The sequence below is a fragment of the Trachurus trachurus genome (assembly GCF_905171665.1).
Source record: "Trachurus trachurus genome assembly, chromosome: 16".
In the NCBI taxonomy this organism is placed as follows: domain Eukaryota; kingdom Metazoa; phylum Chordata; class Actinopteri; order Carangiformes; family Carangidae; genus Trachurus; species Trachurus trachurus.
The window spans coordinates 15,619,595-15,636,554 of NC_139902.1; the positions used below are offsets into that span (position 1 = coordinate 15,619,595).

At 41.5% G+C, this 16,960-nt stretch overlaps 2 protein-coding genes across 2 annotated transcripts; both read right to left on the minus strand.

Moving 5' to 3' along the window:
• znf576.2 (zinc finger protein 576, tandem duplicate 2) lies at positions 1 to 3,849 on the minus strand. Its single transcript, XM_083989594.1, has 5 exons — positions 3,768 to 3,849; positions 2,812 to 3,007; positions 2,604 to 2,719; positions 2,022 to 2,165; positions 1 to 1,785 (listed from the first exon to the last, which is right to left on the minus strand). The coding sequence occupies exons 2-5, from the start codon at positions 2,954 to 2,956 to the stop codon at positions 949 to 951; spliced, it is 1,242 nt and encodes a 413-aa protein (XP_083845720.1). The 5' UTR covers positions 2,957 to 3,007; positions 3,768 to 3,849; the 3' UTR covers positions 1 to 948.
• A 1,674-nt stretch (positions 3,850 to 5,523) lies between these two features.
• znf576.1 (zinc finger protein 576, tandem duplicate 1) lies at positions 5,524 to 16,172 on the minus strand. Its single transcript, XM_083990268.1, has 11 exons — positions 16,100 to 16,172; positions 15,019 to 15,560; positions 13,486 to 13,989; positions 12,535 to 12,665; positions 9,271 to 10,926; positions 8,914 to 9,184; positions 8,197 to 8,385; positions 8,019 to 8,111; positions 7,736 to 7,916; positions 7,283 to 7,490; positions 5,524 to 7,167 (listed from the first exon to the last, which is right to left on the minus strand). Exons 2-11 carry the CDS (start codon positions 15,503 to 15,505, stop codon positions 5,878 to 5,880), a joined length of 5,010 nt encoding a protein of 1,669 aa, XP_083846394.1. The 5' UTR covers positions 15,506 to 15,560; positions 16,100 to 16,172; the 3' UTR covers positions 5,524 to 5,877.
• Between the last annotated feature and the right edge of the window lie 788 nt (positions 16,173 to 16,960).

The window sequence follows — 16,960 nt, forward strand, 5'->3', positions numbered from 1 at the left end:
GCAGCCTCCCTTGGGATACCATGTTTTATTACATTTTTTAGCAGTGTCCTGACACATTGCCGTGGGGAGAGAAACAATCCAATCAGTGAATAACACAGGATATACACAATTCCTTATGAGACTCAAAGGCATTTAAAAAAAGCCACAAGTTCCATTTGAGAAATTTCTAAGACATGAAATTTTACTCTAATGAGTGAAAATACGGGAGACAGCTCAAAATTATAGTGGATCACTTTTGCCCACAAGCCAAAGACTCCATATTAAATCTGGAGCACTTAGCCAAAACAATTGTAGCAGAACTTAATTATGTTAATTTAAAATGTCCTCCTGAATGAGGTTTAATTTAGAAAGGAACATAATCAAAATATCAAGTGTAAAAAATGCATAATATGAACCAGAAGCTGTACATAACATATTTCTTTTGACAAATGTCTAAACATTCAAACACGTTATCTTAACTAGGCATCTAATTTTTCTTCAAAATATGTACTTACCCAATCTGTTTTGAAAATATGAGAAAAAAAAAAAAAAAACATACAAAAAATTAAACCACAAGATGAGTTGAACAACTCAAGACACCAAGTAATAAATTCACACCACACGCATTTCACGCTTAAAAAACTGAAACAAATCATTTAAAAAGTTAATCAAAACAGTTTGTTTTTACAAATAAACTATGTTCTGTGACAACGGATGTAATAGATGGATAGATCGATAACATTTGGTTAGTCAATTTAGAAGACGTGTCTGTCCATGATTTCATCAGCTCATGATCGAAAATCAACTTGAAATCCAAAATTTGCTAAAAGGTTATTCTCAAAACCATTCCAAACTCATCTGAAACCATGATCTCGAGCATCGGAGCTCCAGTATTAAAAGAAAGGAAAAAAAAGGCAATTCATGACTAAAATCTTCAAAAAACACTTCCACAATGTCCCTGTGTCTAAATTATCTCTTTGCACTTGGGTTTTCAGGCTTTTCATCTGGGTGGCTTTTCTGGTGAGCTTTCAAGGTGCGCTCACGGCCAAAGCTCTTCCCGCAGGTTGGACAGGCAAAGCGACCAACGGCGTGAGCCCGTGACATGTGGGCGTCCAGCTGCTCAGGACGGGCAAAGCTCTCTTCACATTCGTCGCAAGGGTGGGCTTTCCGCGGGGTGTGCTTCTCCTTCTTGTGAGCGCGGAGCTGAATCAAGCCGGGGAATGACTGGTCACATTCAGGACACGGGTGCTGACGGGGCGGGGTTGGATCTGCTTTCGGTTTCTTCTCCTTCCCTGGAGCCTCACTGTCATCCTCAGGACTCTTCTTATCTTCCACTTCTTGTTTTGCTGGGGCTTTAGAAGGACGGCCTCGCTTTGCTCCGACGGCTTTTCCCTTTTCCTCTGCTGGGGTCGCTGCCGACTCCGTTGTGCTGCTGGTCTGCTCTGCCTCTTCGGGCACTTCTCCCTCATCTTTCTTTTTCCGCTTTCCCTTTCCAACTGCTGGCTCTTCGGTTTTAATTGGCCGCCCACGTTTCTTCACGGATGAAGCACTGCCGTTGCATTGCTGACCTTCAGGGTACTTCTCTTGGTGGGCCACCAGCTCTGGCTCCGTTTCAAAGCCCTGACCACACTTCTTACAGCGATGGGTTTTCGCAGGGTCCTCTGGCTGTTCTGCCGTCTCTACATCTGGGCGGGGATGCTGGGTCAGACGATGAGTGCGCAGCAGTCCTGCGCTTCGGAAGGTTTCATTGCAATCTTTACATACCAACTGCTTCTCCGGACACACTTGTCTTCTGTGGGCTGTGAGCTGCATGGGTGAGATGTGAAAAGTTTAACAGACACATACGAAATGGAAAACATTTAATATTTGAGGCTAAAACATAGTTCATCTTGCAGAGGAGAAGCTCATTTCAAATGTTCACCTCGGTTTGAGCATTTCATTTTACTATTCGGCTTCAAGCTGTCAGAGATTGAAGAAATGTTCTTGAACAACAGTAATTTTCTGAAATAAAAGTACTACCACACTGTTAATATTTCACTCACCTCAGAGAATGTTTTAAAGCACTCCTTGCAGTGAACGCATTTGAAGGGCTTGTCATCCTTGCTGTGTGTTGGCTGGTGCTGTGTCAGCTCTTCCGATGAATGAAATGTGCGATCACACACATAGCATGTGAACAATGTGTTCCCCTGTGAAGAAACAAAATAAAGAACTAAAATTAAAACAATGTTAAACACAATTGATTTATGTTTGCCAAATACAAGAGATGTGCAGGAGCTTGTCTTGAATACTCAGTATACAATATAAATCACTGAATGAATATATACAACATCAAGCTCAATTTCACAAATCAAAGCTAACAAAATTCAGTCACTTATCATAGCTTGTGGTTGATACCACAGGTTTTTCTTGCATTGCAATTCCATTTACTTTAACGTAACAAAAAACAAACTAAAATAAGTAGGACAGCCTATTCCTTTAATCTCATGTGGAAAAAGCATTAAAAACTTGCTCCTTTTATTGTCTTCTCATGCATCAATTAAAAAGTATACAAATGGCATTTCTCCTAGAACAGCATGTCACCACTGCATGTGAATTGCAGGACTGCATGAACATGTCAAGTTCACCTGCTGAAGCTGCTGCTTGTACTCTTCCCGGTGGCTCTTCTTCATGTGCCTTTCCTTGGCTTTGGCACTGCAGAACGTGATGAAGCACTGGAAACACTGCAGGTTTTCATGCTGGTCTGGAGGGCAGACAGGTGGAGGTTGAACAATCACGACCACACACCTAAAGGATTATCTTTGAGATGCATTATCGAAACTGAGAAATACTTACAAGATTGAACAGCGGGTGGAGGAGGTCCATTCAAAGTGATGGGTTTGTATGGTACAGAGGGCTTTTCAGGGGGGGCTTCAGGAGGTGGATCTGGTAATCCCCGTCCCATCACTATCTCCTCTATGTTGAGAATATCCGAGTCCATCCTGGGATGCTGGGGGGTCTCGGCAAACACTCAAAAAAACAAACTATTTACCTAAATTCAAAAAAGAGAGCAAAGCAGACATGAGGACAAAATTACACAGAGGATAGAGAATATAAACCGCACGTTTCTAGACAGGAAACACAACAATGTCATAATCCCCACAGATAGCGGGAATTACCTTATAAATCAGTCACGTTCATCTAACAGACGGCGGCATAGCCGATCTGTCCTACTAGGCATACTGAGGTAATTGTAAAGCAGTTGTTTATAGGAGTCATATGGAGTCTAACATGGGGTTTGTTTAAATATTAGTCCAGTATCCCTGGGGGGGGATCACTCAAGTTTCAGTTTATCCCAGCTAGCGCTAACCTACGTTGCTACTATCGCTAAGGGCCTTGGCTAAGCTAACTAGCTGCACACAATCTTACGAACATCCGCCCTTCCTTTTGCTGATCAAAATACTTTTAACTGGTCCAAGTCTGTGCGTCGGAGGCGTTTGCAAAAAAGGTTACGTGTTTTAGTTTAATGGCTGCGCACGTAGCTAATGCCAATACCAAAAAAGAAGAAGGAAAAAAAAACAGGCTATCGAGCGGGCTAACGCTGGCTAACTGGTTAGCGCTAACAACACGGGCTGCCATTCAAAACGGACTCAAGACTTTTCGTACCTTTATATACAAAACCAAGTTTTAACTCAGTATTTGGCGCTTACATGCACCCGCCCAAGAATTTATGTAACACACAATAATAAACGTACGTATGGCGATTTATTTCTGTAACAAAAAGCGTAAAAGTGGGCAGACGTTTACGTTACCTCTAACCGCTCTTTGAAGGTAGTTTGACTGAGAGAGTTGACCCCACAGAAGTACAACGCACAGATCGGACCGGACTCTTCCTGGCGTATGTTGTGATGATAGCCGCCTGTACAACTAAGATGGCTGCCGGAGACTCCTCATTATTATTACTATGTTATTGATTCAGTTTTGGACTAAATGTTAACACACCGAATATATAGACCTGCACCATTTGCTGGGCAGTGCTGCTGATGACTGGAAGAAACACGGAGACTTAAGCATATTAATTCAATAGTTCTGTCGCCCAAATTAGCATTAAATAACGCTTTTTGATTAAAAAAATAAAAAAAATGCTAACCACACCTGTTACCACACTGTACTAACTCATAAAATCAGCTCCGCACACAGCGCCACAGCTACACGCGTTGAACATATAGATTTTGGACTAGCCTTCTTTTCTATTGAGTCTGGTTCTATGATTGATCTTGGTCACGTGACCCAAAACAACTTCGTAAAAAGTACTTACCATATTTTTCATTGACGCTACGGTAATAGTTTTGTTTATCTGCCTACATGCAGTGTCCACCAGTAATAAAAATTAACTGCATAATGTTTCCACACATCCATAGATAAAAGTTCAACAGTTGTTGAAGACTATTTTTACGAAATCAACTCCTCACTTGTCTCTACGTTTTTTAGTCCATGAAACACAGTTACAGTACATTTGTCATCATATCGTTACAATGCAGCAACCCAAAGCATTACAATATGCGATTTTCACACTACACACTGGATCTTTTTTTTTTACAGTCTATGCACTGGGTTGACCTTTCCCTATATTTCATAGCCTAGGCTACTTGGTTAAAAAAAAAAGTTTGAAATTTAATTTGGGCGACTATACCAATAAAGTAAATTCATGTTTATTGTTTAATTCTCTATAAGGGATCAGTGGGTGATTTTGCAAATATTTTAAGACTATGCAGCCTACCTGGAATGTGATCATGCCATTATTTAATTTTTTCAGTCTTATTGAGTTTTTTCTGACTTTTCATCAGCAGTATCCACATTTTGTGGATCTATTTGCCCACCTCTGTTGTAAATAATTGCTGTTATAATGTCTGAAGTCCATGTGCATGTAATTTGCCTGAAGATCTCAAAGCCCACCTGTTTCCTCCTACTTCTAGTCATTATGCTATGCTGAGCTAATTCTCTTGTGGGCTATGAGTGTTTTTCAGTTACACAGATATGTGAATGCAGTTGATCCTCTCATCGAACTCTAAGCAAAATAATTGTATTTCCTGAACTGTGCACTAATGCTTACATGGAGTGGAAGTGTCCCCTTCGTTCACTGGCTCCACAATCCATGATGCGTCTGCTACTCTGTGAGGCCTGAGCCTCACTCAGCATGTCACTGCTCTCCTCCTTCACCAACAGTTAGTATCAGTTGAGTTGTATCAACATTTCGGGGTCCATCTGCCCATCTCTATTGTAAATAATAAACATAAGAATGGCTCAATTCCACATGACTCCTTAAGTTTCAGGATCCTGCTACTGTGCCTCTTCCCTCACTGCCACAGCTTCTTGGGACATTTGAATAGAACAGAGAACAATATTTAATGTTATTCAAGACTAAATAGAAATAATAATAATTATAATAATAATAATAATAATAATAAAAACACATACATTTTGAACCGTTCCTTTATTGTCTGAAATTCAAATAAATAATGTGTAACATTTGAGCTAGAACCAAGCTCATGGAACGTCAATTAGGTCATGTAAAATACACAGTAAAAAAAAATCATGGTAACTTGCAATTTCAAAGTCATATTTTACACTTTTGCACAACAGAGCTCACGGTGAATAGTATTTAATTTCTTTACATTTCCTTTTGAAGGCAAATTTATTTTCTACACTTGCTCAATGACATTATAAGCCACATCACAAAGCATTTGATTTTTAAAATGCAGCACAGTAACCCTACTTAGAAATGAGAGCACCAGTGAATGGCATTGTGGAAAAGTTGATCGGACAGAGGAGATAATACCATCGTTTTTGAGGTTTACATACACCAAGATCACAGTTACATTCTATATCAGAAAGTAAGAGATTGAAAACAAAAGGTCAAGACTACTCTTTTCCTAAACTTCCTTGGTTATGGAAATTCAAAAAACAATTGTGGTTGCGCGAGATACAAAGAAAGACACAGCACTTGAGGCATAGCACTCGTGATGTTCTCTGACAGTCCCCATAACGGCATCTGCCCCCTTCGCCCTCTGCAAGCTGCTCTGGCCAGTGGCCCGAACCATCATACCGTGTGGCCGCATTGGGCAGGGGACTTTCCTCGGCCAGGCTGGGATCGGGGATATCATTTGCTGTTTGGGCCCTCTCTGTAGGAGGTTGAGGGGGAACTGAGTCCTGAGTATCAGAGCTACTGCAGAGGATCAAAGCCTTGGACACCTCCAGTCTGAAGGCCATGAGAGTGAAAGGTGCAGACACTGCCCTGTGATCTTGTCGGTACAGGAGCCAGGAATTGATCAAAGCCAGATCTGTAAGGTACCAGAGCACTGCTTGAGGCCAGCAGGTCGGGGCTGAAGCGGTGAGGGGGGTATGGTAAAGATTTTGCAAATCTCTGCTGAGACGAGCTGACATTTGGGCCTTCTCAAAGTTTTCAGCAAGAGAAGCCGTGTCCCTCTGGCCGTTTCCCGCGGTAGAGAGTATGAAGCCACAGTGTGATCGGCGTAACATCAGCTTCCCGTCTGAGCTGACAAACTCATCCCCGATCTGTCCTCGTGCTCCCCCGACCCTGCCTGCACCATGAACCCCAGCAACTAGAAGGCGCTCTAGCATTGCAGGGGTAGAGAGTTCCTGTCTGCAAAGAAACACCATACTTCCTCTTGGGGCCATTTTTTCTACAGCATCTTCTTTGTGTGAGAGATCCAGTTTAAGATCCACATGAAAGAGCAAACCACCGAATCCAATCAGAGTAGTGCACTGAAGAGACGGTTTGTTGTTGTGCATCTTCCCTGATAAAGGAAGTGGATACTGGTCGACTGCATAATCTCCCTCTCTTGTCAGTGACCGACACCCTGCTTTGAAACGGCAGAGTATTGGCTGAACCTTCCATAGTGGATCAGTCTGTGTTTTTGAGCTGTTCAAATCCTTTGTCTTTTCACCTCGGAGCTGCCAATCATCATGCTGAGAGATTACATACTGTCCGCTTGGCTGAGTTTTACCTTCCTGTCCAGTTCCAGAGTCGCCATCATGCTGTCCTTTCTGAACATTATTGGTGACTGGATCTTTTGCTGGAGAGGCTAGCTTCAATTTGCAGGACAGCTCAAGGAAACGTGAAAGTGGCATGCCTTCAGCAATTAGGGGCACCTTCGTCAAGTCCTCCCAGTAGAGCCTTGGACTGGGAAACTGAAAAGTAAGAGGATTAACACATTATATAACAAATTAGAACTTTTGGTGGTCTTGCATTTAATAAACAGAGCCAAGTAATCATTTAAGAAATGGATCAAACAGAAAGACAGACCTTCAAAGTTCCCATTGCAATGTGGATCCCAACAAACTGTGCAACCTCTCTTTTTGTGGCAGGGTTAGTCAAGCTGGACTGTTTATTTGTGCAACCTGCAATTTCTTCCCAGGTATCCCAACCAAAATATCTGGAGAAGTAATCAATGGGTTCTCTGTTCCTGTGTGCATCTCTTGGTGCTTGGGGCCATTTACTAGAAGATGGCAAGCTAAAAAAGAAGGGGAAAAAAATCAAAATATCAGGACAAATCCAAAGTAAAACAATTACCACATTTGAAACAATTACCAGAGTACAAGAGTTTTACATATTTATCTCCAAAACCTGATTGTACCCTTGATTGCATATAAGAATCATTTTTAGTTTTGCACCATTTAACATAATTGTTTCTGTATAAACTTTCTGTATTCATTTTTAGAGGATTGTAGATCTAAAAATAAATAAATTCTACTGTACCTTTGTGAGGTTTGATCTGTCTGTTGTGCTCCGTTGGTTTGGTTCTTGTAGAAATAGGCCATCACTTCTGTCTCTGAGTCAAGGTGAGGATCAGACAGCTCAGGCACACCCACATCCTCTGCATCAGAAAGGAGAAAGTCTCGAAGGTCTGGTTGATGAGGCCAGTCAGCATCTTCCTCAACTGAAAGAGCAGTAATTTTAGAAAGATATCCACAATCAACAATTTTGACGGATGGGTTAAGGTAATGAATAAACAGTTACTACTGGACAAGAGAAAACTCACCATCTCCATCTGGAATGTCACTAATCCCTGGGTCTGACAAGAGTCCTCTCACTCCTATTTCCTGGTATTCTTGTGAGGAATGGCTCCTTTCATCTGTTGTTAACATGTTCAGCATTAAAACAGACGTCAATTACTCTGCAATATACTCAGACAACACAAATGTATACTTGTAAACTACCATCTGTAATTTGGAGCTCTGTCTGATTGATAGCACTGGATTCCTCAGGTGTTAAACTTCCTCTGCTGCTCTGAGCGTCTCCTAGTAGAACCTCCCTCTCCTCCTCTTTCACTGGGTAGAAGATACACTGGTTGGTGTTGAACTCGGGGCTGATATGACAGTCACTCATTGTCTCTCCAATCTCCATTACTGAAACACAAGTCCAAAAACATGCTTTATCTATCTCTGAAAGAAGGACCCACCACATAGGCTCACTTATTTATCACTTGTGTCCTGTGTCCTGTAAAAATCATCTATATAACGTGCTTCTACTGATTATAAATACTTTCTAAACTACAGTGAAAGAACAGGTCTACATTTTGGGAATTATGCTTATTCATTTATGTTGACACAATGCTCATGTGTTTGTGTCAACTAGTGCCTGGCTGGGTCTGTCTAAACTTCAAAAACAAAATACGACAAATTTCAAATTTACATGTTGTATCTCATTTATTAGTTACATAAACTGTACTATAAGGACTGAAGATCTATTTCTACTTTTGTTTGAAAAGAGCCCACCTCACTGTTTCCCCCTACTTCTAGTCATAATGCTAAGCTATGCTGAGCTACTTGCCTGTTGGACTAATGCTGTTTAAACAGACACGTGAATGCAGTTGATCTTCTCATCTAACTCTGAGCAAAATAATTGGATCTCTTGAACTGTGCACTAATACTTACATGGAGTGGGAGTGTTTCCTTCGTTCACTGGCTCCACATTCCATCGGATGTGTCTGCTACTCTGTGTGGCCTGAGCCTCATTCAGAGTGTGACTGCTCTCCTCTTTCACCAGAACGGTCCGTACATCACGATGGTGTTGTGCTAGCACACTTGCACTCTGTCTATCTTGACAGCCGAGTCCAGCCAGCAGAGGATCTGAGATGTTCTCTTCAACCTTTATCTCCTCGTCCCCTGGTACTTGAGCTTCATTCTCAGCAATGCTGTCCAAACCCTGTAATGAAAGAAAAGTTGTAAGATTGTAATGATTATTAATTTTGTAATGTTGTAAAGCATTTGTTGATACAAGTAGTATCTCACCTGTCTTTGTTTGGTTGTTGCAGTCATCAGACGAAGCGTTTGATCAGCAGTGACGATCTTCTCCAGTATAATACCTGGAGACTGGTCAGCCTCCCTGCCGTGTTCCTCTCCTCCTTGCTGCCCTCCTTCATCCATTACTTCTTCTACACTTGGAGTAACTGACCGCAGCTCAAACACAACTTGCTCTTCAGGAGATTCATCTAATGTAGAAGGCACTGAAGGCAAACATGTTGTAGGAGCGGTAGCTTCCTTGATCTCAAATTCAGGATTGGTCTCTGGCTGTGAAGTCTCTGTGACAGGTTCTCTGTCATCAATTTCTAAATCAGAGGTTACAGGATGTTTTTCGTAAACTAGCTGACATTTACTTTGTTCTTTGTCTGATTCTGTTCCTCTGACAGAATCTCCACCTAAAACCTTCTTAGATATTGCATCCCTTTTAAAACGTCCTGTTCCTCTTCTCTTATCCCTTGTAGCATTCTTTGTTACAGTGCCTCTCTCTCCTTCTTTTTTCCTTTGGACTAACACTTCTTCCTCTTCTTCTTTGACTTCTACCTGATGTGTGGAGCATGACACAGTTTGCAGAGTTAAACATTTCTCAGTTGCCATTTCTTCAGGTTTCTCAGGTGCTACAAATGTTTCAGTGCTTTCATCCTCAGTTTCCTTTGAATCACTTGGGGGAACATTTTGTCGAGGTGAGGCTTGATCATCTCTTTCATTATGCTCTCCAACAGTGACTAAGTCTACCTCTAGAAGTAAATCCTCCTTAATGTCTTCATCTGTGGTAACCTGGACTTCAGATTCGATACTGAGATGTTTTGGGCTACCTTCTTCCTGCTTGCTTTCATCTAATGCCAAAGACTCTCTTGTCTCTAAACTCTTTGTCTGAGTAGAGCTACACGGAGCAGATTCAGATGTGACATTTGGAGATGGCAAGTGAACTTCTGGAGAGGTATCAGACTGATTATCTGCTCTGATTTTACCTCCACCCTTATCTTCATAGGCACTCCCTTCAACATCTGAAGGAGGAACAGGTAAAGATGGAGATGGAATTAAAGCTGGGAATGAGAGAATTCGCTCTCTGTCTTCTAATGTCATCTCTGGCTCAGTATCCCAGTCTGCAGTAGCACTAATTACCCCAACAACTTTATTGTGATGTTTTGGAAGCTGGTAAAGCGTGGAGACTCCTTCAAAGACGTTCCCATTAGTGTAAGTGAGACCAGGACTCTCTACGATATGCACTGTCGCCTTGTGCTTCTGAAGGGACGATACTTCACTAAATCTCTCCCCACAATCATTACACTCTAAGGCACGTTTGGAATGAGAAGTTATTATTCCTTCAGTCTCTACTTTTGAGGAGGCTTTACGTTTCCTGGCTGTCTTTGGCTTGGTGGGCAGAGCCTCAGGTGGTTGACGGGAAACCTGTAGTGAGGATAACAACGAAAGGGCTTTCTGGTTCTTTTTGGGTCTTCCGACTTTTTTCTTACTTTCCTCTGTGAGATCGTTTGTTGGTTCATTTTCATCTTCACCCTGCTGGGGCACTGTTTGGGACTCCTGAGACGAGGTCTCCTGTGTCGGACCTGATGTCTTTGAAGGGTCTAATTTGTGAACTTTCAACTGTGGCTGTTTATGACCTTTCAGTAGAAGTAGGGAGACTTGCTTAACGTGTGGACCAGGCGCATCTACTGAAGTTGTGCTCAATTTTACATTTACATTTTCCTCCATTGACAGGTTTTTCTTTCGCTTCCCATCCTTTGCATTCTTGGGCTGATTTTTTCTTATTATTTTTCCTTGCTTCTTCTTTTTAAATACTGCTGAAGCTACAGTTTTGTGTTCACTTGCATGTGCCACATAATCCCTAGCTTGTTCTTTTTGCTTTTTAATTTTATTCTTCTTTGAGTCATTGATTTGTTGCACTTTTGTTGCATCCTTGCTTGAAGAAGACGATTTTATTTCAGCTACCATATGCCCCACTTTCCTTCCCTTTTTTCCCTTCCTTCCCTTCACCTTTTCATCTGACACATCTGTTCTTATCTCTTCTTCCTGTGGTGGCTGATGCTGCTGAGGAGGTGTCCTCTGTTTCTTGTTTTTCTTATCTTTACTTTGTGGACCAAATTTAACAACAAGATGAGACTTTTTTCTTTGGCGTTTGGCAGGTCTGACCTCAATTAGCAAATCATCCTTGGGCATTAATCCAGCCGTTTCTTGCACATATCCTTGAAAGATCGATGCCCTGGCTGGCTTTCTTTTCCGAACTTTCACCAGTTCTTGAGCTGACATTACATTTAAGGGAAACTCTGAGATCTCTGGCACCTGCTTGATCTCTAATTGGGATGGAACCTCTTCTTTAGCAGATGTGCCCTCTACCTCAGACTGGTTCTTCAACTGCTCCTGACCTTCCTTGTTATCTACAAGCAATTTCTCAAACGACTCTTGTTTAGATGGTTCTTGTTCAATGTTTTCTTGTGTTTCTTGTGGTGCAGTTTCTTCCACCACATGATGGACTTGTTCTAAACTCACTGTTTGGGCCTGTGTATCAACTCCTTCTTTGGTTATAATTTCAGATTCATATGGAGTTTGTGTAAGTGTGTCTGGTGGAACACAAGGGCACAAAGTAAGGTCCTGCTGCTCTGTTTGTAAAGGTGTCAGCTCCAACTCAACTGTAAACTGTGGGACTTCCAAGTTGGTGTCCGGCTCAACTATTACAGTCAAATGTGCAGTCGGATCCGGTGTCTTCTCCAGTTCCGTGGTTGGTACCAGAGATGAGGATGAGATTTCATTTTGTGGCACAGTCTGGGATTGTTCCAGCTCTGAAGTTGGTATTAATGCTGGTGTAAGTTCTAATATGATGGTTTCCTCAAGGTTTTGTTTGAGATCAGCAACCTCATTCTGACAAACCATTTGATCCACAGTGTCAGACTGAATCACATTAATCTCAGACTGTTGAAGGATCGGATGCATCACCTGTTCCTGAGCTTGCTCTGTTTGTTCAGTCGGAACTAGCGTCAACTCTATATTTTCACCTACAGCTAACTGGGAACCTAATTCTGAGAAAGAGGGGTTTTCCAACTGTCCATCTGGTGTAATGGGTTCCAGGATGATCGTTTGCTCCAGCGAATTATTACATTGGTTGTTTAATGTGTCCAATTCAATTCTCTTAGTTTCGGACTGTTTCAGCCCTATAAAATCTATCCGCATTGGACTGGCATTCAAAGTCACTGATTCTGCTGTCTGCTGCACTTGAAGTGGTGGGGCATTAGGTGGCACCTGCCCCAATATGACAACTTGGTTTACTTTCTGCACATTTCCTAAAGATTCAATAAGTCTGCAAATCTGCTCTGTGTCAATATTGTCATCAACCTTTTGCAGAGGTCCATTAGCTTCCAACTGTAAAAGTGCTGGTTGGGAAATAGATATTGGAGTTATGATGGGTGCAATTTGTTTCACTTGCTGGTCAGCTGTGAGGGCATTACTGGATTTGTGCTTGGTTTTCATATGATGTTGGCGTGTCTTGGTGGTCTTGAAGGTGGCTTTGCATACGGAACAAGAATACTTGACTGTAGACACACCAAAAGACAATAAAAGTAAAGGGGAAAAATCAGTTATTCATCAGGAATGCACTATGAAAAGCAACATATTTCCTGAAACCTGACAGTTTTCCCTAATTGTATTCATTGTATAATTGAGCCAAAAAATGTATGAATGTAAAAAAAAAAATGTATGTAGCATGCCAGTAACTTCGAATTAAATGCCAGCCAGTAGGTGTAAGCATATTCATGATCACCATCTTTAGCACATTAATTTAGTCTCACATTCCCTACTTGGCTCACAGTGCAACAGGCCAAGTTAAGATGGATGGAAATGCCATTAGCTGTAGTGTGCAGTCATAAACCAAGTATTGGACAAATTTTAATTTTGACATTATTTACTCCCTATGAAAGTTACCCATAGGAGGACATGAATGCCAATCCACTCAATACATGTCAAGACATTTCCCTCAAGAGCGCAAATGAGCATCATGGTGACAAAAGTACCATTAGTCTATTGGTAAACCATGAATATCCTCACAAGCTTTGGGTGAAATCCATAACTTTAATTGCACTGTGGACCAAAGTGGTGGACTAACATCATTCATACAGCTATGTTACTAACACATCTAAAAAAGTATGCCACTATTACTATGTGTAAAATGGTACAACATTTGTAACATTTTCTTACCATCAGTTTTGTTTTGTAGCAGTTTAGCGTTTCTCTCCTTTTCAGCTTCTTCTGGCGAGTGTGTCAAAGCATGTTTTGTCAGGGCCTTGGCCATGGTGAATCTTTTTCCACATTCTTTGCAAACATATGGTCTCTCTCCAGTGTGCGTGCGGCGGTGATACTTCAGTAATGTCAGTGTTTTGCAAGGTTTGCCACACTCAGTGCAGGCATAACCATCCTGGCCAAAATGAATTTTTTTATGAAGAGTGAGCCCTGATGACTTCTGAAAGGCTTGGTCACACAGTGGACACTTGAAGGGTTTCTTCTCTGTGTGGGATTTCTGGTGGGCCATGAGTTCTGAGGAGTTTGTGAAGTGGCGGTCACAAACATAACAGGCGAAAAGCGCATCCCTCAGTAGGTGTTGTTCATACTGTCGTGGGTGGCTCAACTTCAGATGACGCTTTTTGCTCTTGTAATCACTGAAGATTATGTGACACTCAAAGCACTGCAGGGAGAGGTGAGGCGCTGCAAAGGAACAGGGCAGAAGGGGAAGAACGTTAATGTAGCACACATTCATGCTGTGATGATAAAGACAAGCATTCATAGAAAGTATAAAGGATTGCTTAAAATGTATCCCTAGGATAATTGCAGCTCCATCCATGTAGGTCAAGAGTGGGCAAGAAAGTCGACTTTAGGAATTCAAAGGGACCTTTATAGAGTAACATACGTACATGTGGCACAGCTCTCACTATTTATTGTGTGTACATTTATTTGTTATTGTATTTTTGTGCTATTACTTATCTAAATATCCCTCCTTCTTGTTCTTTGCATTATACACCATGTCAAATACTTGTAGGTGTAATAACTCCTTGACACTAAAAGCTAATCCAAAAAGAATCACAGGAGACTCAACCTCTTCTATGACATAATTATTAAGAAGATGGTAATTCAGCATTTACTGTATCACACAGGAAGTCAAAATGGGGAAACATATAATTGCTGCCCCCTCTGAATTGGAGATTGCAAAGTGAAAAGACCTACAGTGCAGCCTGACCATCAGTGTATTTTCCAGGTAGATACTACAGTACGTATCAGTTTTCTCATGAGAATCCTTTATAGGAATTATGACAGCAGTCTGCACTGACATTATGTACTTATTGGTGCTCTCCAGTGGACCTAGGCACACAGTACACATATAAATCCATCAGTAACAGGTTAATGTATCAGCAGAAGTGGCCCAACTCTGCAGTGTTTGTTTGGCTTCCTCTGAGGGCCAAAGACTACTAATTCCATGGACTCTATAACAACAATTCTGTAGCCGTACAACAAAACAAGTTTTACATACAACATATTAAACCTAAAGCAACTCACATGCTGCTGTTGAAGTCATAATAACCTACATGCTTCTGAAAAAAAAAATAGTACAGTAACTAATATGCCACTGTAATATATCACACATATCTCATAGAGCACTCTTTGAACTGCTAGTGTCACACTGTGTGAACTGGGACACAAAATTCAAAATCTCAATCACAGCCCAGATAAAATACTCACATGAAAGAGGCGGTGGGTTGGACATGTCCATTTTCAGAGGATCTGTCATGGCCTTCTTGGAAAGCACATATCTTCTTGCAACATGTGGCTCTTTCTCCAGTTTCTTTGCAGCTTGCTCACCAGACTGTGTATCCCTATTCACACCACAGTCTGTGGGGGCACTTTGCTTTGAGGCAGAGTCTATCTCCATCTTTTCCATGTTTTTTAAAGGCTCGCTTGGTGGCTGAGCTGCAGTCTCTTTCTCCGCTGCTTGTGTGCATGCCACCGTTTCAGGTGTTCCTGCCATTTGCAGACCTGCTTCATTTTCTTGGTGTGGTATGACTGATCCTGTCTCTACAACAGCCGATGTAGCAGCAGATGTTGTGTCCTGCTCCGCCCCTCCTGCAGCTGGTTCACTGAGTGCTGCCTGAGCCTGTGTCCCAGTGTCCAGTGTCAATGTTGTGATCTCAGGGGTTGACCCACTGTTTTCTTGTATTAGGTTCTGCATGGCTCACTGCCTCTTGGCTCCTTAAATGCGCTTGTCCACGTGTCTCTGAAATCAGCTACAATAAATACACACAGTATGACTGTTAATTAATTGCAAGGGCTCTTGTATAAACGCTTTCATACAAAACACGCCATTGCTTTTTCATGGTTTAGACTTGCTGGACTACTTTCTAAGGACAAGTGACAGCCAAGCAGTGAAAAGCCGCTTTGTTATCCCGTAACGACAGCTGGGAACCCAGATGAATAGTCTTAAAACATTTGTGTTACAAAAGAAAACCGATGGGCATTGGGGGCAGCCATTGGAGGCTGTGGTTTAACCAATACCTACCAGCCAATTCTGAATTAACAGAGCTCTGGGTCATGCTAATAATTTTCTTGTATGCATTTCCTTATGTTAACCACAGATTCAACGATGATGGTACACTATGTTAGCCTAAAATCAGCGATTTGCGGTTAAATCTGGGTGCAAATATTAGCATTTCTGTTAGCTATTGCGCCAGAGCTGCTAAATATCCGCTCACTTCTTGGGTCCCACGTTTACACACACACTAGTGGGTGTCCGTAGAAATGAGTGAGGATGTAAATATAACGTTACCTCAGCTTCCACGTCCGCCCAAACATTTATCCGCGTTGTCTCTGCACAAAGCCATCACGAAGGTGATGCAGACGGCTGCAGACAACGTGACGTCAGGTCTGACAAACGCCGCAAAGGGTCATGGGAGTTGTGGTTTATGGCAGTGTGCTACACAGTACGACGGCAAACCACTTCCAGCCAATTCTGTTATATAGTCAATATATTTGGTCATAAGTATGGCAGAAATTACGAGTATCAAGAGCAAGTCCTGTCAGTTTTATTTATTTAGCTAATTAAAATGAGCAAGTCCTCAAGGTGTGCACAGCATCTAGTGGTGGAAGTAGGCCTACTCAGATAATATCCAGTTAGCCTACAAAAACTAAACAAATTTTGATTTAGTTATTTTACATGTAGTTGGTTTAATTTGAATTGAATCAAAGTGTGAGCAGGAAAAATGTTTTTATAGAAGGGTTCACTGAAGGGTGATTAGCTGATAAAAGTTCTACCACAAAACACCATCTTTTTTTTTCCTCAACAAATTAAAATTACATAATCTAGAGAAGTTTAAATAAGAAATGTCTCAGAAGGCTGACGTCAAAGTGGGTATTTGGGCTCAACTTGTATGATTTAATTTTCCACAATGTAAAGCACTACCTTAAGTAGGCCTACATTTTGTATCAAGTGAAATCTCCATCTGAAATATACCTAATATCTCTGGCTATTACATAAGTCATATATAAATGCGGTAGGATTTAAGTATAAAGTAGAAGAAACACATCAGAAACTCAAGTATCTGAATTAATATTTAAGCACAATAGTGTAGAAATGCAAACTCTTGCTCTGGTAAGAGGTGAGCATGTTGGATTTTATTTCCTCCCCACA

Excerpts from the sequence above, each read along its gene's own strand:
- znf576.1 (XM_083990268.1), bottom strand. The coding sequence starts at position 15,505 with ATGCAGAACCTAATACAAGAAAACAGTGGGTCAACCCCTGAGATCACA. Across the intron at positions 9,185-9,270 it reads CAACAACCAAACAAAGACAG|GGTTTGGACAGCATTGCTGA; the intron begins GTGAGATACTAC and ends CTTTCATTACAG. Across the intron at positions 8,112-8,196 it reads AGAGCTCCAAATTACAGATG|ATGAAAGGAGCCATTCCTCA; the intron begins GTAGTTTACAAG and ends TGTTAACAACAG.
- znf576.2 (XM_083989594.1), bottom strand. The coding sequence starts at position 2,956 with ATGGACTCGGATATTCTCAACATAGAGGAGATAGTGATGGGACGGGGA. Across the intron at positions 2,720-2,811 it reads TCCACCCGCTGTTCAATCTT|ACCAGCATGAAAACCTGCAG; the intron begins GTAAGTATTTCT and ends TCTGCCCTCCAG. Across the intron at positions 1,786-2,021 it reads GCTTTAAAACATTCTCTGAG|CTCACAGCCCACAGAAGACA; the intron begins GTGAGTGAAATA and ends TCACCCATGCAG.